We start from the raw sequence: 24,884 nt of genomic DNA on the forward strand, positions 1-24,884 counted from the left end.
GATTACTTAATTTCTTTAACTAAAACAACTTTTTTACTAACAAATTATATCAATTCCTAATCATTTATGTTAAAATAATAATAGCATTACTCAGAAGCTTTGATTAAATCTTGAAGATTTTAATTCCTAAAGTTTGATATTAATCATGTTGATTTTAAAATAACAACAAAGTTATGAGAATGCCTAATCCACATGTTAATTACTTATTCTTATAAAATTGTTTCCATACTCAGTTACTCATCATCACTTCTTTAATTGGTGCAAACACAAGAAACATACCAGTCTAGAGTTGAAAGATGCTGTCACTCTGTTAATTCATCAACATCATTATTCACAAAATCCATTGTTTCACTGTTCATGGTCATGTATGTTTCTTTAAACTCCATGAAACTCAACATCATCATTCACAATATCCATGGTGTCCCTGTTAATTTAATGATTAGGAAGCTTATCAAATTTAGAACCCAATATGGAGGAGTAGTGCAAAGAGAGACTCACCTCATAGCTCTCTTATTGGCCTGACTAACTTTACTGATTTGAGCTTCATGGAGTTCAAAGAAACATACATGACCATGAATATTGACACCATGCAGGAAAGATGATGAAGAAACGAAATCCTCATCTTTTATTAGAAGTAACTTGAAGATAAAACTTTGTATGAAAAGATGTGTATTCTTTAAATGTCAGTTCCAAATATTTATGGTTTCATGAAGTTAATTGTTAGTCAATTTATTAATCTAGTTTTTAAAAATATTTAATAATATTTCATAAATTTCTTGATATTTTGTGAATCAGTAAGAAAAAACATAGAAATATGGAGTGGGTCTTTTTTCTATTCTTATTTATTCTTCAATGAAATGCATAGTCTTTTTTTTACTACTCATAAAATGCATAGTCTTATTTGATTCTTTGATGAAATGCAGTCTCTTTTTTAACTCATAAACTGCTTAGTCTTATTTTATTGTGTTTAAGGTGGGATTTTAATATATTCAAACTATTGATTTTGTTAATAAAAAGTCAATAGTTTTCACTATGAATCAAATATTTATTGCAATCAAACAGACGGTGCTTTCCATGAATAACAATTCTAACACGTGACTTACCTAAGCTACGCAATTGTTGATGTATCAAAAATTTAAACTTTTGTACCAAATAGAAAGAAAATATTATTAGCGACAATCAAAGTCGATGGTATGTCCAAAAAACTGTATTTCAATACAGAAAATATTATTAGCAACGATCAAAGTCCATGCTACATAAATAATTAGTGTCGGCTTAAGTCAAAGTTAAAGAAAAATCAATAACCAAGGTTATGTTTCTGAAAGCCAATGCTAGGTACCTAAAAAGCTTCGACTTTTCAGTCATGTTTTAACTTTGCCATACGGTCTTGAGACACTGATGATACACAGCGTCCACTAAACTCTAATGTTAGCGTTGTGGCGGAGGTGTCTGCCCTGACCCTAACTTTAGGCTGACACTAATAATCCATTATCGTTTGCTTTTAACCTTTTAGCGGCTGCTTTTGCCGATGCTCAGTTAGTTTTGTTGTAGTTACTACTTCATATTTGTTCTTTAATAGCTTATGTTTGATAGCACTTATTTATCAAGGACTATTAAATATATCATCTCAAAACCTATAATAACGATTTTGTGTAGAGCGCACATATAAACTACTATAAAAAAATTATCTAGGCATATAATAACGCTTTATCAAACACTATTATAGGCTGAATTTTTTTATAAAGAACATAGTCATATTGTGCTTTACAAAAAGCGCTACAATAGATTGCGCTAATAAAACAAAAATTTAGAGGCTGAAATTTTTAATAAAATAGTAATTTGAGCCTATGATAATTCTTTAGAAAAAAAACGTTATCATAGATAAACAATTTCTGAAGACAACTAGACTTGAACTTGAGACCTAGCTGTCTAAGAACATAGTTCGCTGTTGGGTCTATGATAGCGCTTCATTGTAAAAGCGCTATGATAGATAGTGATAAAGAAACAATAAATATGAACATTTGACTACAAGCAAGATTGAAACTCGAGACTTGCTGCTACCAAAATATTAGCGTAGTGGATGGACTATTTCCCCAATATGTGATATTTTTCATAACATTTGTATTTATTAGAATTAACACGCTATTACAAGGAAAAAACATTTAAAGAAAAGATTTGCTCTATTCCTAGAGTGACCACAATCTCTACCCGGTCACGACCATGGTACCTTTGTGGCTTATGACCATGACTACACTGAAAGAAAAAATGCACTACTTAATAAATCACAACATTAATTTGAATTCAATAAAAAATTAACTCGCCAAGTTAATTTGCAAAGACGTTCCCATTATTCTCACTCTCCTTGTTGATGCCTTTTTTATTGAACTTAGTTGGCAGGATGATTTGGTACATTCGTATCAGATTAGTCAATTAAGCAATAGTTAATGGGTTTTTATTAATAAGTTAGTGGAGAGATTAAGAGTCTGCTGTAGTTGGAAGGTCAAGAGTTAGTGGTCAATTAATAGTATTTACTGATTATTATGTTTTCCTAAAATAGCTGAATTTTCTGAGTCTGTATAAAAGACCAAGGACGTACTCTAATGAAATACAGAAGTTACAATAGATTTGTCTTCTTATCACAAATTGGCATCAGAGCTAATGGCAAACATGATGAATCAAATGCCGTTGCCACGGCTAACGAAGTTAAATTACGAAAACTAGAGTATCCAAATGAAAGCTCTTCTCGGATCTCTACACGCGTGGGAGGTGACCAAAGATGGGTTTGAAGAACCAACAGATATTGTGGGATATACGTCTACTCAAAATAAGGTGTTGAAAGAGACACGATCGAAGGATAAAACGGCACTATACATGTTGTTTAGCGCTGTTGATGAATCAGGCTTCGAAAAGATTGTCGGTTCGACTACGTCGAAAGAAGCGTGGGACACGCTAGAGAAAGTGTTCAAAGGAGCAGATCGAGTAAAGAAAGTTTGACTCCAAACACTTCGTGGCGAATTGGAGAGGATGCAAATGAAGGAGTCAGAAAATGTATCTGACTACATCACGCGTGTACAAAAGGTGGTGAACCAACTCACCAGAAATGGCGAAACAGTAACTGATGCACGAGTTGTCGAAAAGATTTTGAGATCTTTAACAGATAAATTTGAGAATATTGTGTGTGCAATAGAAGAGCCGAAGGACCTTTCGAAACTCTCAGTCGAAGAGCTCGCTGGTTCCCTCGAAGCACACGAACAACGTAAGATGAAAAAGAAGGAAGAAGGAGTAGAGGACGCAAATCAAACCAAGGAGAAAATCAAAGACGAAAAGGTACTCTTTTCTCAAAATTTTCCAGGAAGAGGACGTGGTCGTGGAGGACGTGACAGTGGTCGAAGTGGTAGAGGCAGCAACTTTGAGAGAGGACAGTCGAACCAGCAAAATTGGCGTGGCAGAGGACGTGGTCAAAGAGGTGGTAGGTCGAACCATTCCAACTTTGAATGCTACAAGTGTGGCAAGTATGGTCATTATGCGAAGGATTGTAACTCATTCAAATGCTATAACTGTGATAAAGTGGGACATCTTGCAAAAGATTGTCGAATCGAAAAGAAGGTAGAAGAAACAACCAATCTAACCATGGAAGCTGAAGCAAATGAAGGTTTTCTCTTGATGGCTCAAAATGAGATCAACACAAATGACAATGTTTGGTATCTTGACTCAGGAGCAAGTAACCATATGTGTGGTCACAAACACTTGTTTAAAGAAATGAGAAAGATTGAAGATGGAAATGTGTCTTTCGGAGATGCATCGAAAGTGAAGGTCGAAGGCAAGGGAACGATCTGTTACTTGCAGAAGGATGGGTTGATTGGATCAATTCAAGATGTTTATTATGTACCAAATCTTAAAACCAACATCTTGAGTTTGGGACAACTTATAGAAAAAGGTTATTCGATACTTATGAAAGAACGGACACTGCATTTGAAGGACAAGCTGGGACATCTGATTGCTCGTGTCGAAATGGAGAGAAATCGAATGTACAAATTGAATATGATAAACGTTCGAGAAAAATGTTTACAAGTAAATGTCGAAGACAAAACATCACTATGGCATCTACGCTTTGGTCATCTACATCATGCTGGTTTAAAAAGGTTGGCGAAAAAGAACATGGTGCATGGATTACCAGACATGGATTATGAAGGAAAGTTCTGTGAAGAATGTGTGCATTTGAAGGACAAGCTGGGACATCTGATTACTCGTGTCGAAATGGAGAGAAATCGAATGTACAAATTGAATCTGATAAACGTTCGAGAAAAATGTTTACAAGTAAATGTCGAAGACAAAGCATCACTATGGCATCTACGCTTTGGTCATCTACATCATGCTGGTTTAAAAAGGTTGGCGAAAAAGAACATGGTGCATGGACTACCAGACATGGATTATGAAGGAAAGTTCTGTGAAGAATGTGTGCTTAGCAAACAAACAAGAACTTCATTTCAAAAGAAGGCAGAATATCAAGCTAAGCATATCCTTGAATTGATTCACACCGACATATGTGGGCCAATCACGCCAGAATCTTTCAGTAGCAAAAGATACTTTATTTCCTTTATCGACGATTACTCACGGAAGACATGGGTTTATTTCTTGAAAGAAAAGTCTGAAGCATTCGAGGTGTTCAAAAGGTTCAAAGTAGTGGTGGAGAAGGAAACCGACAGACACATTAAAGCAGTTCGGTCTGATAGAGGTGGTGAGTATACTTCGACAGCTTTTATGAAGTATTGTGAAGAGCAGGGTATAAGGAGATTTCTAACTGCAGCATACTCACCTCAACAAAATGGGGTGGCTGAAAGGAAGAATCGAACAGTCCTTGACATGGTTCGTTCAATGCTTAAAAGCAAGAACATGCCAAAGGAATTTTGGGCAGAAGCTTTAAAATGTGCCATTTATGTTCAGAATCGATGTCCACATTCGAAGTTAGAAGATAAAACACCACAAGAAGCATGGAGCCGACAGAAGCCAACAGTCTCTCATCTCAAAGTATTTGAAAGTGTGGCTTATGCACACGTACCAGATCAACGAAGAACGAAACTTGAAGACAAAAGTCAGAAATACATACTCATTGGGTATGATGAGAAAACAAAAGGGTACAAGCTATTTGATCCCATAAGAAAGAAGGTGATAGTGAGTAGAGATGTTCGAATAAACGAAGCAAGTAAGTGGGACTGGAACAGTTCGACAGAAGCTATCGTCGAAGTTGAAGAATCATCTGTTGCTGTACCACCAAACATTTCAACAAAACTTGAAGATTCTGACAATGAAGATGAACCTACACAACCCAGAATGCGAAGTTTGCAAGATCTGTATGATTCGACAAGTGAAGTGCACCTTGTATGTCTCTTGGCAGATGCTGAAAACATCAGTATTGAAGAAGCAGTACGAGACAAGAAGTGGAAAAGTGCCATGGACAAATAGATGAGGGCGATTATCCACAACAACACTTGGGAGCTAGTTGAATTACCAAAAGGTAGTCAACCCATTGGTGTAAAGTGGGTATTCAAGAAAAAGATGAACGCTCAAGGAGAAATAGAACGATACAAAGCGAGACTTGTTGCGAAGGGATACAAACAGAAAGCAGGAGTTGATTATGACGAAGTATTTGCACCTGTTGCAAGAATGGAGACAATTCGATTACTCATATCACAAGCTGCTCAATTCAATTGGCCAATATTTCAAATGGATGTCAAAACAACTTTTCTGAATGGTGTACTTGAAGAAGAAGTCTATGTTGAACAACCACTCGGGTACATGAAAGCTGGAGAAGAGAAGAAGGTACTGAAATTGAAGAAAACGCTATATGGGCTGAAGCAAGCACCGCGGGCATGGAACACACGTATCGACACATATTTCAAGGAGAACGAGTTCGAGCAATGTCTGTACGAACATGCCCTATATGTGAAGAAAAATGGAAGGAATGTATTACTTGTTGCTCTCTATGTTGATGATCTTATTTTTCTGGGCAGTAATGATCAGATGATAGAAGAATTCAAGAGCACAATGACACGTGAATTCGAGATGACAGATTTAGGCCCGATGAGATTCTTTCTTGGTCTGGAAGTTCGACAAGAAGAAACAGGAATCTTCATCTCACAAGAAAAATATGCAAAAGAAATCTTGAAAAGATATAAGATGGAAAGCTGTAATCCGGCTTCGACGCCAATGGAACCAGGAACAAAATTGTCGAAATTTGATGGAGGAGAACGTGTCGAAGCAGACAAATATCGAAGTTTGGTAGGAAGTCTTCGCTACCTCACATGTACAAGACCAGATATCTCATTAAGTGTAGGCATTGTAAGTCAATTCATGGAGGAGCCAGTCTTCGCTACCTCACATGTATAAGACCAGATATCTCATTAAGTGTAGGCATTGTAAGTCAATTCATGGAGGAGCCAGTTTACACACATTGGAAAGCATTGAAGCGAATTCTGAGGTACATCCAAGGAACAGTGTCACTTGGGATGTTTTACTCGAATTCAGACAAATACAAGTTGGTTGGTTACTCTGATAGTGATTGGTGCGAAGACATAGACGATCGAAAAAGCACTTCTGGATATGTGTTCTTCATGGGAAATACTGCATTCACTTGGCTTTCTAAAAAGCAGCCAATAGTAACACTTTCGACATGTGAAGCAGAATATGTAGCAGCATCCTGGTGCGTTTGTCATGCAATATGGCTCAGAAGATTGATGAGTAAAATGGAGCTAGAACAGAAAGGTGCAACAATAATACAAGTTGACAACAGGTCAACAATTGAGTTAGCAAAGAATCCAGTAAACCATGAAAGGAGTAAACACATTGACGTTCGCTTCCACTTCAATCGAGAACACTTGAAGGAAGGAAATGTCGAATTGAAGCATGTAGCAAGTAAGGACCAAGCAACAGACATTTTTACAAAACCACTATCAAAAGATATCTTCGACAGAGACAAGAAATTGATAGGGATGATGAATAGAAGAAACATTTAAGTTTACAGAGGAGTTTTGTTGAATAAACTTTAATGTTATAGTTAATGGGTTTTTATTAATAAGTTAGTGGAGAGATTAAGAGTCTGCTGTAGTTGGAAGGTTAAGAGATAGTGGTCAATTAATAGTATTTACTGATTATTATGTTTTCCTAGAATAGCTGAAGTTTCTGAGTCTGTATAAAAGACCAAGGACGTACTCTAATTAAATACAGAAGTTACAATAGATTTGTCTTCTTATCACACATTCGTATCAGATTAGTCAATTAAGCAAACTTGACATAACACCTGCTCTTGCAGAACAACGATGCCGATGAAGTTGATCTTATCGGCAAAGACGTACCAACAATTGCATACATGATTATGCCTTGAGGTATTCAATATCACTATTTGGAAATAACAATTGGATTAAATGCCAATGTTTATGTTGAAGTTTTTCATATGTTTGTATAACAGATGTGCTTTGTTGGACAACGAATACAGTCTGTTTGATGAAATGCTTGAGGGAAACGTAGTTTCATGGATGGCTCTCATCGCTGGTTTGCGCAAACATGTCGCATTGATATGTATTTGGAGCTCTCTTATCATTTGGGTTACTTGATGCTCTCATCGCTCTACGTTCCAAAGATGGGGCAATTGATGATGCATTATACATATTTGAAAAGAACAAGGATGATGTAACATGGAACTATATCAGTATTGGGTATGCACGCCATGAGTTCGCACAAAAGACAGTTTGTTTGTTTGTTTGAAGGGATGATAAAAGAAATTTTTAATCTGGATTTTAAGTCTAGGTTTGTTCATGGAATTACAACCTCAGCTGATATGTGGTAAAAGAGATGCAACATTTTCAATGGTGGTAAGGTTCATTATCGGACCCACTGTGATCGCGGCAACCTCAATCACAATTGGTATCTGTGGAACTCAAGTACATTTTCAATTCTTCAGGTCAAATTAAAATCACTTTATCTTGAATTAATCAAAATATATAAATGATTAATGTCTTTAATTATTAACATTATAATGTTTGCCAAAGATTACAATCTTCACCCGGTTATACTCGGTACTGCGCGAGTCTCATTTTTTTCTTTTTATATTTATTTATATATCTATTGAAAGAAAATGCTAAAAGAGAATTTGGTATATTTGTGCAGGGTTATATTTGGAATGTTGATTGCATTGCCTATAACAATACTCTAGTATGTGATTCTTGGACTATAGTCTATCATCTTGGAAGTAAATCTATCAATAATTTTTAGATAAGAAATTCATAATATAGAGTATAGGAGAATGCTAAACATATATTCATCTGATTAATGTAGCAAATTGCTTTTAACTTTTACTCTTTAATATTAAAACTAGTTTTGAATTTTAATTATACCAAGCTGCTACTGTCTTAAATTTTAAATGATTAAAAAACAAAACCTATTATTTCTCCTTGTGTATGCGTGCGTGTGTGGGGTGCATACGTGCGTGGGTGTGTATCATAACTCAATCAAATATCTATCGAAATCTTCGCACTTTAATTTTAATCTTATTTTATATCGCTTCATTCCAATTTGATTTTCGAGGTTGCTTTGGTTGAATAATTGAAAATTTTGTTGCAGATCATTACTCCTAACTCGGATCGTTGTTGAAATTGGTTTCGACAACAATCAATCATTGTTAATGCCAACAAATGCATGCACCTTGTTATGAGATTGGATTTTATATTCTATAAGGTGTGATATACTCTCTTACCGAGGATTTTGGATGGGGCATGGTTAACACTACCGAGTTACAAAAGTTAGTTTTTTTTTTTTTTTTTTCTCCGTGTACGATTAAAATTACTGTGTCGGTGGTTTAGTTTTCTATATTTTTACCTGACTTATTTATGGTTTATACATTATTAAGTACGCAAGTGATTTAACTTTTTGTAACAACCTTCATGTGTTTGGTTGTTTGTACATGGGTGGGTATGAGTAACTACCGACCAATACGGGTATGTGTACAATATGAGTATGGTATAAAAAACATACAAATGTAATAAAGTAATTAAAATCAGGAAATATTTAAACAAGGCAGAAGTTTTGAAGCAAACCAAATTACTTTGTAGCCAAACTTGGTGTTTTACATGGACTGGCTTGTACATAATTGTTAGGTCATGGATTTGACAACTACTTGAGAATAACCATGCAACCCATGTGGTTTTTTATTTGTTATATGATATATTGTTATTTATTATATAATATATTATTGATATTAGAATTTTTAGAAGAAGAAAATTTTTACATTAGTATATTTAGTATATTGAATCATTCATAAATATAAAATATGAAAAAAATACATATAAGAGTGCTTTTGGGGAAAGGGCTATTAAAGATAGGTGTCTACAATAGCGTTTTTAAATCAAGAGGTTTTAAATAGTGGCATTAAATCGAAATTTAAATATGCTATGACAGCTCTTTTTTAAAAACGTTATTAAGAAGATGATTTGATAGCGCCCAAAAAGCGCTATTATAGATGAAAAAACCTATAATAGCAGGGTATTTAATAGCATTTGAGAGCGCTATTATAGATGAAAAAACCTATAATAGCAGGGTATTTAATAGCACTTGAGAGCGCTATTAAAGCTTAAAAAAGAGCTATTGAACATCATTTTTGGCGTAGTGAGTGGAGTAATGTCATTGTTGGTTAGTAAAAACATGTCAATCTCTCCCAACATTGTGTTACAACTTTCAAGAGTAGCACTTAATGCACCTTTTCCCTATAGAAGCAACATCTTATCTAATACATCCATGTTTGTGTATACGATGACTGATTAACAACGTATATCACAAATTCTCGCCCTACATAGTATGGACAAGGGTTTGGGGGCTTCTGCTTTGATCTGGCCACAAGCTCAATAAGCCCAATAGCGAAATAAGCGGCTATCACATGTAGAGTAGGCAGACTTTTATCCTTCGGCATCACAAAGTAGCCATCACAAGGATACCATGTCAATGTACCATAATCCATCACATCCCACACACATGCAGGTACCAACCATCTCTTCTATTTAAAGAGGAAAATGCGCCACACTTAAGCATCAAAGTCATTCCCATTAAAATTCTACTTTTTCACACTCCTATTAATTTTAGCGTTAGAAGTCTAACTTTGTGTTGGAGTGCTAACTTTAACAAACCACAAACTTATCCTCTCTAATTACTAACCAGTTCCATGGTAAGCAGAAAAGAAAGTGATAAAAATTATTTAGAATATGAAAAATACAACTACTTTATTATCATGACTTCTGTATTACATCAAGAATAACAATCATGAAGAGGAGAATAGACATTTTCAAAATAACATCAAGAATAACCACACAATAAAGTCTAGACTCACAACACCATAAATTTCGCCAAATTTAGATTCTTACTTCTCTAAATTCTTTCACGTAGAGAGAAAAAGAAATTAGTTAACTTAATTCCCACATGCTCATTTATTTTTGACTATTTCCATAGCCCATGCATTGATTGCACACACTCCATGCTTTTTACCAGTGTTCCTTTTTATAAAGATATAACCTTTCTTTCCCCAATCTGTGCCCCATGAATTCTTCACAATCCAATATTCGTTACTGCCTTCAGAATCATAACCCACTATTACCAAGCCGTGATTTGTATCCGTAGAATTAAACGGGCAATCTTGACCTCTAAATACTCCCTGCCAACAGATAAATATTTTCTTCATTAACAAATGTAAAAATACTAGAAAGACATATGTTAAGTTTTCTTTTTTAATATAACTGAGTATATAAAACTATAATCCATTCATTCATTAATCACCCAATTTTTCTCTCAAACTAAAAGAAAGATTAAAATAAAATGTGTACATGAATAAAAACTCTACATTATATAACTACTTACACCGAAATAATGTTGAATTTCTCGTGTCTCTGCATGAATACTAACTTTCAGAGGCTGTTTAGCAACGGCACACAACATAGCTTTCTCTGAACTCTTCACGAGATGATGTGATTTAATGCGACTAGTTGCACTATTTCGAATCTTTACATGAAAAAAGTAGGTTAAATTAATACAATGCTTCAACTAAAAAAAAAAAGAAATATTCATAAATAGTTTTTAAATTGTGATGGAATCTATATAATAATAAAGTTGATAGAAATTAAGAACCTTGGAGGATCTGCAATCACCCTTCTTTTCAGTATAACGATAATCATCTTGTGTTGCAAGCCCTTTGTTTCCTTCTACCCAACTTAATGCTTTGTGTGCATTTCCTCCATCACAACTTCCATATGGTTCACAATCTAGAAGCTCTTGATTTGAAAGGCTGATAAGCTTCCCTGTCTTTATTGCAACTATTCCTTCAATAGCGGCAACAGATGAGAATGCCCAACAACAACCTAATAAAATAAATGAAATATAATTAGGGGTGGATTTGATTACTTAACTTTATTAACTAGAACAATTTCTCTACGAACTGTTGGTGATTTTAGTATCATCAATATATTTTAGTAGTAATGTGATTTACTATAGGCCGATGCAATTATGCGTTAAAGCTTGGAAACGAGTTAGGGGTAGTGCGGAGTGCACGCTCGTCGAGTAAACGTATAATTGAATGCGAATAATTGAAACGGGGTTCCAACGTTCGAAATTTTCTTTTGAATTTCGAATCCTTTCCCAACCGACGTAACCGTTTCTGAACAGTTGCGTCTCTTCAGTTTCTGTTATTGATCTCCTATATAAGGAGTCATTTGGCCTCAGTTTGAAAGGTGATAACGAAATCAAACTTTCTCTCTACATTCCTGAACATCTCTCTTTGCCAGAAACAAATTGTTCTTCAAGAATTATCCCCACAAAGATTTCGTGAACCCAGGCAAGAATAGGGTCGAAATACTTTGTTCGGAAAGTGTACGAACACGATTCTTCGAAGTTATCCAGGATTGTCATACCCATTTTTCTAACAAACGAACAAAGTAATTTCTGATAATCATGGCTGGAGGAAGCACCGTCAAGGAGATGACTACAAACTTCGGAAAATTGGACAAGTTTCAAGGACAAGACTTCAGACGTTGGCAAAAGAAGATGCATTTCATGTTGACAACGTTGAAGGTGGTGCACGTCCTGTCTACACCGATTCCAGAACTTCTGGAGGAAGACACGGTTGAAAATTTGAGACGTAGATCAAAATGGGAGAACGACGACTACATATGCAGAGGGCACATTCTTAACGGTATGTCTGATCCCTTATTTGATATTTATCAAAACATAGAATCTGCAAAGGAATTGTGGGATTGTCTCGAATCCAAGTACATGGCAGAGGACTCATCCAGTAAAAAGTTCCTGGTAACCGATTTCAACAATTACAAAATGGTTGAATCGAGGTCTGTCATGGAACAATTCAATGAACTCCTCCGAATCCTTGGACAGTTCACACAACACGGATTGAAGATGGATGAAACAATATCTGTCTCAAGCATCATAGACAAGTTGCCTCCTTCGTGGAAGGATTTCAAACACAATCTGAAGCATGGAAAAGACGAACTGTCTTTGATCCAACTTGGAAGTCACTTGCGCATAGAAGAATCTCTAAGAGCGCAGGAGGATGACAAAGGAAAAGGCAAAGAAATTGCTGGACCCTCGATTAATATGGTCGAAGAGGGTGGTAAGAACGGTAACAACAAAAACAAAGGAAAGAAGCGTGCTTTCAAGAACAATAAGGGCAGTTTCGGTGCTAACAAGAAACCGAAACTAGAATGCTGGAAGTGTGGCAAAACAGGCCACTTCAAGAAGGATTGTCGTTCCGGCAAAAAGCATGATAACGCGAATGCAAGTGGTTCAGGAAAGGGGTCTAAGGACCAATCCGAAAACCAAGGTCAGAAATCAATTCGTGATTTGAATAGTTTGATTAAACATTCGGTTTCACTAAATTCTGAAGCATTCTATGTGCAGGATGATGCTATCGCGTGGTGGATTGATTCTGGCGCTACAACACATGTTTGCAAGGATCGTTTCTGGTTCAAGACTCTTGTTCCAGTGGAAGATGGTTCTGTCCTCTACATGGGAGATGATCACTTCGCTCCCGTTGAAGGCAAAGGAAACGTGGTGCTAGAATTCAGTTCTGGAAAGACTATTACTTTGTTTAATGTTTTGTATGTTCCTAAACTACGTAAGAATTTGATTTCTGGTCCTGTATTAAATAAGCTTGGATACAAGCAAGTGTGTGAATCCGATAAATATGTTTTATCGAAGTCTGGTGTGTTTGTAGGATTTGGATATTATAATAATGGTATGTTTATGATGAACTTGAATGGAGTTCCTAATGATTCTGGCTCTGTATTTATGTCCTCTTCGAATGTTATCAATTCATCGTTATGGCATGCTCGTCTAGGACACGTACATTATAAAAGAATGCATGAAATGTCTAAAGATGATTTAATTCCTGTTTTTGATAAAAATGTAGAAAATTGTAAAACTTGCATGTTAACAAAGATCACTAGGCAACCTTTTAAAAGTATAACAAGGAAATCTGTCATTCTTGAGTTGATACATAGTGATTTATGTGATTTGCATGCTACTCCATCATTAGGACATAAAAAATATTTTGTCACTTTCATAGATGATGCATCTAGATTCTGCTATGTTTATTTGCTGCACGCTAAGGACGAATCCTTAGATAAATTCAAAATTTATAAAACTGAAGTTGAAGTGCAACAGAATGTGTTGATTAAAACATTACGTACAGATAGAGGTGGTGAATATTATGATCCTGTATTTTTCCAATCCGTAGAAATCATTCATGAGACTACGGCACCATATACACCTCAACAAAATGGTGTGGCTGAAAGGAAAAATAGAGTGCTTAAGGAAATGGTGAATGCCATGTTATCTTACTCTGGTTTGAGTGAAGGGTTTTGGGGAGAAGCTATGTTAACGGCTTGTTATTTGTTAAATAGGGTTCCTAATAAAAGGAACAGGACTACCCTATATGAACTTTGGTATAAGAAACGACCCAACTTAACATTTCTACGTGTTTGGGGTTGTAGAGCCGTGGTTAGACTCCCGGACCCAAAAAGGAAAACTTTGGGTGAAAAGGGTGTAGCTTGTATCTTTGTTGGATATGCTGAGCACTCCAAGGCCTATAGGTTTTATGTTATAGAACCTAATGACTCGATTTCTATTAACACGATTATAGAATCAAGAGATGCCATATTTGATGAGAATTGTTTCTCTTCTATACCTAGACCAAAGGACTCTATACCTAATTCAGATGAATCTCTAAGGGATGATCATTCAAATGATGTGCCAAGTAAGACACTTGAACCCCGTAGGAGCAAAAGAGCTAGAAAATCTAGATCTTATGGATCTGATTTTCAACTATATTTAGTTGAGGGATCAAAGGATCAGATTGACACTCAATACTATTATTGCTATAGTATAGAGGAGGATCCAAGAACGTATGATGAAGCTGTGAAATCTCGAGACTCTGCTTTTTGGAAAGAAGCAATTGACGAAGAGATTAGTTCTATCATGGAAAATAATACTTGGGTATTATCTGATTTACCACCAGGTTGCAAACCATTGGGTTGCAAATGGATCTTCAAAAAGAAGATGAAAGTCGATGGTAAAATTGACAAGTTTAAAGCTAGATTAGTTATCCAAGGCTTCAGACAAAAGGAAGGGATTGATTATTTCGATACCTATGCTCCTGTTGCCCGTATCACTACTATTAGATTGTTGATTGCCTTGGCGGCTATTCATAATCTAGTGATTCATCAAATGGATGTCAAAACAGCATTTCTGAATGGTGATTTGGAGGAAGAAGTGTATATGAAGCAACCTGAAGGATTTGTAATGCCTGGTAATGAGCATAAAGTGTGTAAGCTAGTTAAGTCGTTGTATGGGCTGAAACAAGCTCCGAAGCAGTGGCATCAAAAGTTTGATGAGGTTGTTTTGTCTAATGGTTTCATTCTAAACCAAGCTGACAAATGTGTATATAGCAAATTTGATACTTCCGGTAAAGGAGTTTTCATTTGCTTATATGTTGATGACATGTTGATCTTTGGCACCGACCAAAATCAAGTTGATAAAACAAAGAATTTCTTGTCATCAAAGTTCTCCATGAAGGATATGGGAGAAGCGGATGTTATTCTTGGTATTAAGATTAAACGGGAGAATAAGGGGATTGTAATTACGCAATCTCATTATATTGAGAAAATACTCAAGAAGTTCAATTATGAAAGTTGTTCTCCAGTAAGTACTCCCATGGATCCAGGAGAAAAGCTTATGCCAAATACAGGTAAACCTGTAGATCAACTCGAATATTCAAAAGCTATAGGCTCTTTGATGTATGCTATGATTAGCACTAGACCGGATATTGCTTATGCGGTTGGAAAGTTGAGCAGATTTACTAGTAATCCTAGTAGACATCATTGGCATGCGATAACTAGGGAATTCAAGTACTTGAAGGGTACAATAAATTATGGATTGTCATATATGGGATTTCCTTCGGTGTTAGAGGGTTATTCGGATGCTAGTTGGATAAATAATGCTGAAGATTCATCCTCTACAAGTGGATGGGTGTTCTTGCTTGGGGGAGGTGCCATCTCATGGGCTTCCAAGAAGCAAACATGTATAACTGGTTCCACAATGGAATCTGAGTTTGTAGCATTAGCTGCTGCTGGTAAAGAAGCAGAATGACTAAGGAATTTGGTATATGAGATTCCGATATGGCCTAAACCGATATCACCAATTTCTATCCGTTGTGATAGTACTGCCACATTGGCTAAAGCTTATAGTCAAATATACAATGGAAAGTCTAGACATTTGGGTGTTAGACATAGTATGATTAGGGAATTAATCATGAATGGGGTGATATCTATTGAGTTTGTTCGGTCGCAACAAAATTTAGCTGACCACTTGACGAAGGGGTTAGCTAGAGACTTAGTGAAGAAGTCGGTAATTGGGATGGGATTAAAGTCCATTTAAATCTATTAGCTATGGTATACCCAATTCCCTTCTAATACAACATTAGAAGCAGAATTCAATGTGGAAAGATCATAGTTAGAGATTGGAGCAATTGTGTTTATCTTCCCAAGGTATGTGCTCAGACCTGCAAGTGATGGCTAGGTTGAATTATATCTTCTTAATGGTTCTTTTGGAAAATTGCAAATGCAGGTGCAAGATTAAAAGAATCACCTATGTGAGCATGAAGTTTTGCCGCTTCAAGAAGCTTGGACTTGGCTTCCTATATGCTTATTAATGGATAAGGACACATGGCTTGTAAAGTGTCAAGTATGAATAGTAGAGTATTGTAAGAAACATATGTGTACTATATCTTCAGACACTCAAATGGATTGACGGGTTCAATCGCTATGACACCCCGATTTTCGAGTATTTGGAATGTGTATTTGTACTAAGATGAAAATTCAATCGCAAGACATTTTCATTTATGCATTTGTTTGATCGTTATACCTGTGTGTTATACCCTTGTATATATAATTGTATATACTGAGTAAATCAAGGATTACACTAAAATGGGGGGGATTTGTTGGTGATTTTAGTATCATCAATATATTTTAGTAGTAATGTGATTTACTATAGGCCGATGCAATTATGCGTTAAAGCTTGGAAACGAGTTAGGGGTAGTGCGGAGTGCACGCTCGTCGAGTAAACGTATAATTGAATGCGAATAATTGAAACGGGGTTCCAACGTTCGAAATTTTCTTTTGAATTTCGAATCCTTTCCCAACCGACGTAACCGTTTCTGAACAGTTGCGTCTCTTCAGTTTCTGTTATTGATCTCCTATATAAGGAGTCATTTGGCCTCAGTTTGAAAGGTGATAACGAAATCAAACTTTCTCTCTACATTCCTGAACATCTCTCTTTGCCAGAAACAAATTGTTCTTCAAGAATTATCCCCACAAAGATTTCGTGAACCCAGGCAAGAATAGGGTCGAAATACTTTGTTCGGAAAGTGTACGAACACGATTCTTCGAAGTTATCCAGGATTGTCATACCCATTTTTCTAACACGAACAAACTATACCAATTCCTAATCATTTATGTTAAAATAATAATAACTAGAACAATTTCTCTTTATCATATGATGTATAAAAAACATTGGTGCAAACACAATAAACTTACCACAATCGCCTTGGTCCTTAACTGGAGTGACTGCACCTTTCAACCTCCAGTCCAAAGTTGGAGGTGGTTTACTACATGTTAATTCATCAACATCATCATTCACAATATCCATTGTGTCAGTGTTCATGCTCATGTATTTTTCTTTGAACTCCATGAATCTCAAATCAGCAAATTTAGTCAGACCAAGAAGAGAGCTATAAGGCGAGTCTCTCTTTGCATTGGTCTCTACGATATACTTCAAATTTGAAACAAAAATTTCAAGTTTCTTTTCCATCTCTTCTTGATTGCGGTAGACTCGTCCGTGTTCTTTCTTCCATAGTTGAAATAATTTTTTAGCTTCATCTTGATTAGGAAGCTTATCAAGTTTAGGACCCAATATGGAGGTGTACTTACTGGTTGGGATCTCAAACCTTGAAAATATACTTACGATATCTTTCTTTTTATGAGTTTTATTCTTTTGAATAGCAAAGTATATACATAAGCATGCAGTGAAGACGATGAAGAAGCCAAATCGGTTTGAGGTAAAGGAAATCCTCATTTTTATTACAAGTAAGCTGAAGATAAAACTTTGTATGGAAATATATGTATTCTTTAAAAGTCAATTCCACATATTTATAGAATGTAAGATGAGATATCAATATTTCCTAAATTTCTTAACCTTTTCTGAATTAGTCTTATTTTATTCTTTGATGAAATGCAATCTTTTTTTACTCATAAAATACATAGTCTTATTTTATTGTTTGATAAAATGCAGTCTTTTTTTAATCATAAAATGCACAGTCTTATCTTATTCTTTGATAAAAAAAGTCAACGTTTTTCATTATGAATCAAATAACCAAGTAGCTTAAATAATAACATAACTAACTTGTTAAACCAACTAATTAATTAATTTGGGGTTGGATTATATCACAATATACCCCCTATAATCGAAGTCGCTAAACACAACCTAATCATAATCAATCTAAATTATTAGTAATTTCTTTTTCAAAATCAGGGATTTGTCGATCTTCAATCCTTTAGTGAAAATGTCGGTTAACTGTGCTTCACTCGAGCAATATCTTACTTCAAGTTCACCTTGATTTACCTTCTCCCTCATGAAGTGGAATCTAGTCTCACTCTGCTTACTCCTTTCATACAAAACTAAATTCTTTGCAAGATTAATGACTGACTTGTTATCGATCTGTAGTACCAGAGGTTTCTTTACTTCGACCTCCATCTCATCCATCACATATATGATCCAAATTTGTTGACAAAAAACATAATATTTTGCCATGTACTCAACCTCACATGATGATAATGCCACCACAGATTGCTTTCTCGAGCACCATGAGATTGGAGCACCAAATATTTGAAAGAAATAATCAGTTGTGCTTCTTCGATTTTCCTTGCCTCCAGACCAATAAACATTTGAGTGGAAAATGATCGCAACTTCTTTGCTTTGAGAATCTCGTGGAAATATGATTCCATAATTTATTAATCCTTTAAGGTATCTAAGGATTCTTCTTGCAACCTTCATGTGCGATATCTTTGGTTCGTCTATGTGTCTGCTTATCAATCCAACTGAGAAACCTATATCAGGTCTACTATTGCAAACATACCTCAAAGATCCTGCAATTTATTTGAAACAAGTGACATTGACCTTGTCATTCTCTCCATGCTTCTCTAGTTTCAGGTTTGGTTCAACATGTGAGGATGCATGATTCAAAACATCCATCCTGAATCTCTTGAGTCTTTGACATACTTCCTTTGATGCAACACCATATCTTGCTTAGTAATTTGAAATCCCAAACTAGGAAATAATTTTTTTTTCCCATACCTGACATTTCAAATTCCCTCTTCAGCAACTCATTGAACTTTGACAAGTTCTCCATGTTGTTTCCAGTTACTAGCACGTCATCGACATATAAGCATATGATGGTTATATCTTGTGTCATGACTTGTACATAGACATCATACTCAGACCTGCATTTGATGAATCCCAATTTGATAAAGTATGAGTCGACCTTCTTGTTCCATGCTCTAAATTCAAATTTGATACCATAAAGATATTTGTTCAACCGATACACTTTCCTTGCTTCCTCTTGTATCACACCGTCGGAGGTTGTGTTACATACACAACTTCATCTAGGGGACCATTAAAAAATGTTGATTTCACATCTAAGTGAAATGTCAACCAACCTTGTTTGCATGCTAAGGCTACCACCAATCTGACAGTCTACAATCTTGCTATTGGTGCATATACTTTAGAATAATAGAGTCCAACAATCTGAATAAATTCTTGAGCTACTAACCTTGTCTTATGTCTTACAATTGACCCATCAGGATTGTGCTTCAACTTGAACACCCATTTTGCATTGATAGCTTTTGTGTGTGTTGGCAATTTGAATAACTCCCGTGTATTGTTTCTTTTGACCGCTTGTAACTCTTCAACTATAGATACCTTTCATTGTTTATCTTTTAAGTCCTCACTATAGTTGATTGGCTCAATACTTGCAAGTAAAGCGAAATAAACTAATTATCCATCTGATGTGACTTCATCATCACCAACCACTTCACAGTCTCGAAGCCATGCTGGGAGAACTATGGTTCTTTAAGGTCATTGGCTTGTGCTTGCCACACCCTCTATATTATCTGCTTTAACTTCGATTGTGATTGGAACATCATTAGTTGGAATTTCTTCGTGCTCACTACTTTCTTCATCACAACCATAACTCATCAATGGTTGGTTAGTTGCATCACCTGAATTTCAATTCCATGCAGTGTTTTCATCAATCATAATGTTTTGACACATCACAATCTTATCACTGATAGGATTAAATAGTCTATATGATTCAGTCTTATGATATCCTACTAGAATCATAGGTTCACTCTTATCATCAAGCTTCCTTCTCCTTGCATCAGGAATGTGCTTGTAGCAAATAGAGTCAAACATCTTCAGATGGCTCACTGATGGTCGTTTTACACTCCATACTTTTTCAGGAACCTTGTTTTCAATTTATTGATGGGGAAAATGTTCAGAATATACAACAAGAGGACTTAGGCTCCAATAGTCTAAAGAACGACCTTTAAATTTTTTGGATTTTACAACCAACCATTCCCAAGTTAAGACTTTAACTAGAAAAAAACAATTTCCTCTCATCTTTTGTTTTACCTACAAATAAAACATTATTCCTACTCAACCATAAAAACCAACAAATTGAAAAGATTCTATTGATTTTGTTGTGGTTGTTTTTGTTTTTGTTTTTGTTTTTGTTGTTATTGTTATTGTTGAGAATTAAAGTTTAAGGATTCTATTGATTTTCTTTTTGTTGTTGTTGTTGTTCATGATGATGATACAGAAGATTTAGAATTTGTCAATGAATTTGATTCTTTGGAGATTAAAACGAAAAAAATAGGTTAAAACAAAAATTTGTTCAATAGGACTTACCCCTCGGGTATTATTTATAGTCAGGTAAAAAATAGTGTAATTTTGAATATCCAAAAAAAATTGTTGATGGGGATCAAACCCATGACCAATATAATTTTTCCCTCACTGGAACTTTACCTGAGGGAAAAAGTGGCAAGTTTACATGTCTCTCTTTGTTACGTCACCTATAAAACCGAGGTTAAATCCCTTTTCCAACCGAGGTACAAGTTTTTTTTGTAGTAATGGTTTTATCTCGTGTTCTTAAAGTTTACGGAACTATATTGCATAAGACATTTTTGAAAGCCTTTTCTTTTCCGCAATAGTTGTTACCTTTGGTTTCCAAGATTTTGTCAAAGATCTAAGCACTTTTAGATTTATTCATCATTTATAAAGTTTTTACTGAGAGCCATCAAGAATAGATTCATGGAGCTGCATTTTAAATAATTCATATTCTTGTGCTAAAGTGTTCAATTTAGATCCTTTTACCACTACCGTGCCTTTATATGTGACTTCTAAAGTATCCTAACTCTCTTTTGTTATTTTACAATGAGTTATACGAAAGAATTCATTCATACCTAGGGCTGATTGAAGCATGTTCTTTGCCTTTTTGTCAAATAGCACTTTCTTCTTGTCATTATCATTCCAAGATCCTTTTAATTTTAAATGTTATGCATCATTGATGACCGTCTTGGGAGTGTATGGGCCATTTTCAACATCATTCCATATATCTTCTGCTTGTGCTTCTAAATATGTTTGCATACGAAATTTTCAAAAATCATAGTGTTCAATAATAAAGCATGGAGGTTTGTTGATACTGTCACCATCTCTAAAAGAAGGATTAGCAGAAGACATTTTCACTTGGATCTAGGATTAAGTTACCTTAATTTTCTATGAAGCCAATTGTAAGTATTGAGCGCACAACAAAGGGGGAAAATTAGATTATACGAATTTTTCTTGACTTAGAGACAATTTCTGATTTTAGAAACTTTTATTGGGCAATGGAAGTTTGATAAATCTAGAAATAAAGTAAAACAGAAAAAAATGCAAAAAGAATAAAGAATACAACAATATATCCTAGTTCCCTTTTTCAATCAAGAGTAGTATTAACCCCTCACAGCCCGTGAAAGATTTCCACTATTGTTAGATATTTGTACAACCTTACTCTAAGACTTCTCTTACAATCTTATAACAATAATAAACAAGCAAACCATTAACTTGATTTCCAACAACACCAACAACTATGGTGGACTTTTAATCACTCTGATTCAAAAGATTTTTCAAACAAATAGAAAAATAACCCTTCCTATTTGCAATCACCTGTAATACATATAACAACTTTCTTACAAATAAGAATCAACACACACTTGATGAATATAAATTCCAACTGACAAATAAAATTGATCATAAAATATGTATGAATTACAATATACTGAAAATATATTATTCTCTTTCTTGCAAAAATTTAGTCAATGAATATACATTAAGTGCTCAATATGTTAAAGAAATTTTTGTGTGATATATGATATTTATCAGTAAAAAAGTTTTTGTACAAATAATATGAACACATTAATTTTCAGGAAAGAGGTCATTTTGAAAAATCCAATAAAATGAGATTTTATAGCATCATGATACTTTTAGAAAAAGTTGCAATGATATGAAACAATTCCATGAAAGAATAAATCGTTTCCATTCAATATTGTAATGAAGGGGTGTCATGTTTGCTTTGAGGTTTTAAAAAAATTAATGAGAGTTCCATATAATTGATTGTACTGAGTGTAACGTTCATAAAATCGAAAAATTTACAAATGTGCAATCGATTGTAATCTAGGGCCAATCAATTTTGGAGAATACTTTCTAGGAAAAAAGAGATATATGCAATCAATTATAGTGAAGAGGACAATCATTTCGCACCACCATTTTAAGTGCATTTTCAAAAGTCAGTGTATTTGCTACAATCTAGTTTGGTAATCATATAATTGACTGTTGCGTTATAAAAAGTTTTGTACACTTGACTGTAGGTTAAATACAATTGTTTGTAGCTACACAACAATTATTTTTTCCCCACTTTTCAGAAAGTGTGATGATCGTAAAAATATACATATAGCTTAATGTATATTCATAAATCAATTGTTACTAATACTTCAAAAATTTATCCAACTCACCGAATCATAGACTTTTTCAAATTCCAATTTAAAAATTAGGCAAGATTTTTTACTCTTCATGTCTAGGCCCACTAACTCATTCAGAACAATCACCCAATCAACTAGAAGTCTACTTTTGAGGAAGATCAAATGATTAGGAGATATAAGCTTATCTATCACACTAGAAAGCCAACCAACCAAAACCTTCGTTAGGAACTTATAGAGGAATCCTACTAGGAAAATAGGTTTGAAGTCCCCCATACGATAGGGAGAATTAACCTCCGGGATTAAGGTCACAAGAAGAGGAAAAACTATGGGGAAGAGAAGCAAATTAATGAAACTGATCAAACATACTTACAACTTTATCCCTCAAAAGGGGGGAAATCCTTTTAAAAAAGAAAAAAAATGAACCCATCAAGGCCCAAACCCTTATTCCCATTGCACAAAGCATCTGTCTGATCAATCTCCGATAGAAGGAAAGGAGTTGTGAGACTAGAACACTCCTCCTTGGAAAAAGAGGGGAAAACAACTCCATCCAATTTGGGTAGGTCAATAAGTGATTCTCTATAATGGTTAGAGAAATAATTTTACACCTCTTGATGAATCTCGAAAACCCCTTCGACACAAGTGTCTCCTACCCTAAAAGTTAAAATTATGTTTCCTTCTAGTGCTGCTCTTTATACAAACATGAAAGAATCTAGAATTTATAAACTCTCTTAAAACCACTTAACTCTAGATCTTTCAAGAATTCAGACGTTCTTGATACACAACATGATAATGTAAAGATAAAATATAAAGTAATTGCAAGCAACAATTAAAGTTGATATCAGATAATGTAATAAAAGTCACGGTTGTTACCATTTTAATTTTCATGATCAACACATAAAAATATAGTAAAACATGGCAAAGTGTAAACCATACTAAAATTTAGATCGAAAAAGAATTATCGTAATAGGAAGGACATTACCTGGATCAGAGTTCAGGTATATATTAAGTATCTTATTTTTGCTTATAATAGTGTTTGTTTTTTGCTTATAATAGTGTTTGTAAGAAATTAACTATATATATATATTGTTTGTTTTTCTGTGTAGTGTCCTCAGCAAAACAATTCGGTCGATTGCGGATTTTTTGTATTGAGATTTATGAGAGATATCATTACGTTGAATCGTATAGACATCCCAAAAATGGTATGGAATAATAACTTAGGGTTTATTTTAATATTATCGAATATTTCATCTAATTTGTTACTAAATCATGAATATGTTTTATTCTCTTAATTGTAGTACTTTGACGAATACAAATCTTACTCAAGAGCTCATTTGGATGGAATGAAGGATGAATTGTGTCAATTCATTATTGATCAAAGAATCATATAGGTTGTATATTGTTGTACATATATGTATGGAATGTTGTTGTACATGCATGAATATATATTAATGTTGTATATATGGAGGATTAATGTTGTATATAAATGGATTCATGTTGTATATATCAATGGATTAATGGTGTATAACATTGGATTAAAGGATGAAATCAATATGAATTTTACACTTTTGCAGCATGCGAACAGGTTCCCAATTAAATACCCACTGTTTTTCAAACAAATTTTTTTAAAATAACTAACACTTTAGAGGGCGCTTTCTGTAGGAAGCGCCCTCTAAACACTTTACATTGACAACTTTAGAGGGCGCTTTGTCCAGAAAGCGCCCTCTAAGGTGGCCCTTTATGGACCACTCCAGAGGGCGTTTTTTTCTGAAAGCGCACTATAATGTGGCCCTTAAAGGGCCACTTTAGACAGCGCTTTCTCCAGGAAACCAAAGCGCTGTCTTTACCTATGCCAGCGCCACTTTAGAGGGCGCTTAAAAGCGCTGTTATAGGCCAAAATAAGTGCCCTCTTTTCCCTTATTTGGCGTAGTGCCCGAATAAGGACTACCAAAAAAGGGCAAACACCCAAAAGAGGGCTAGTGCCCAAATAAGGCAGCGAGCCCCAAGGGCTAGCACCCGGTTGCCCACTGGCTAGCAACTGCTAACCCAAAAGTGGTCACCAACGAGCTAGAACTATCAACCAAAAGAAGGGGATGAACCCCTAGGACGAGCACCTGGTCGCCCAGAAGGTCGTACCTGCTAACGCAAAAGTGTTCATCCATAAAATAACACCTACTAGCCCAACAAGAGGAGAAGGTTCCATATTGGGCTTAGGTT

At 35.0% G+C, this 24,884-nt stretch overlaps 1 protein-coding gene across 1 annotated transcript; it reads right to left on the reverse strand.

Moving 5' to 3' along the window:
• Positions 1-10,465: 10,465 nt before the first annotated feature.
• Positions 10,466-17,673, reverse strand: LOC127115166 (ervatamin-B). The gene is made up of 4 exons (XM_051046770.1): positions 17,136-17,673; positions 11,164-11,393; positions 10,897-11,037; positions 10,466-10,693 (listed from the first exon to the last, which is right to left on the reverse strand). The coding sequence occupies exons 1-4, from the start codon at positions 17,671-17,673 to the stop codon at positions 10,466-10,468; spliced, it is 1,137 nt and encodes a 378-aa protein (XP_050902727.1).
• Between the last annotated feature and the right edge of the window lie 7,211 nt (positions 17,674-24,884).

This window comes from Lathyrus oleraceus, chromosome 1 (assembly GCF_024323335.1).
Source record: "Lathyrus oleraceus cultivar Zhongwan6 chromosome 1, CAAS_Psat_ZW6_1.0, whole genome shotgun sequence".
In the NCBI taxonomy this organism is placed as follows: domain Eukaryota; kingdom Viridiplantae; phylum Streptophyta; class Magnoliopsida; order Fabales; family Fabaceae; genus Lathyrus; species Lathyrus oleraceus.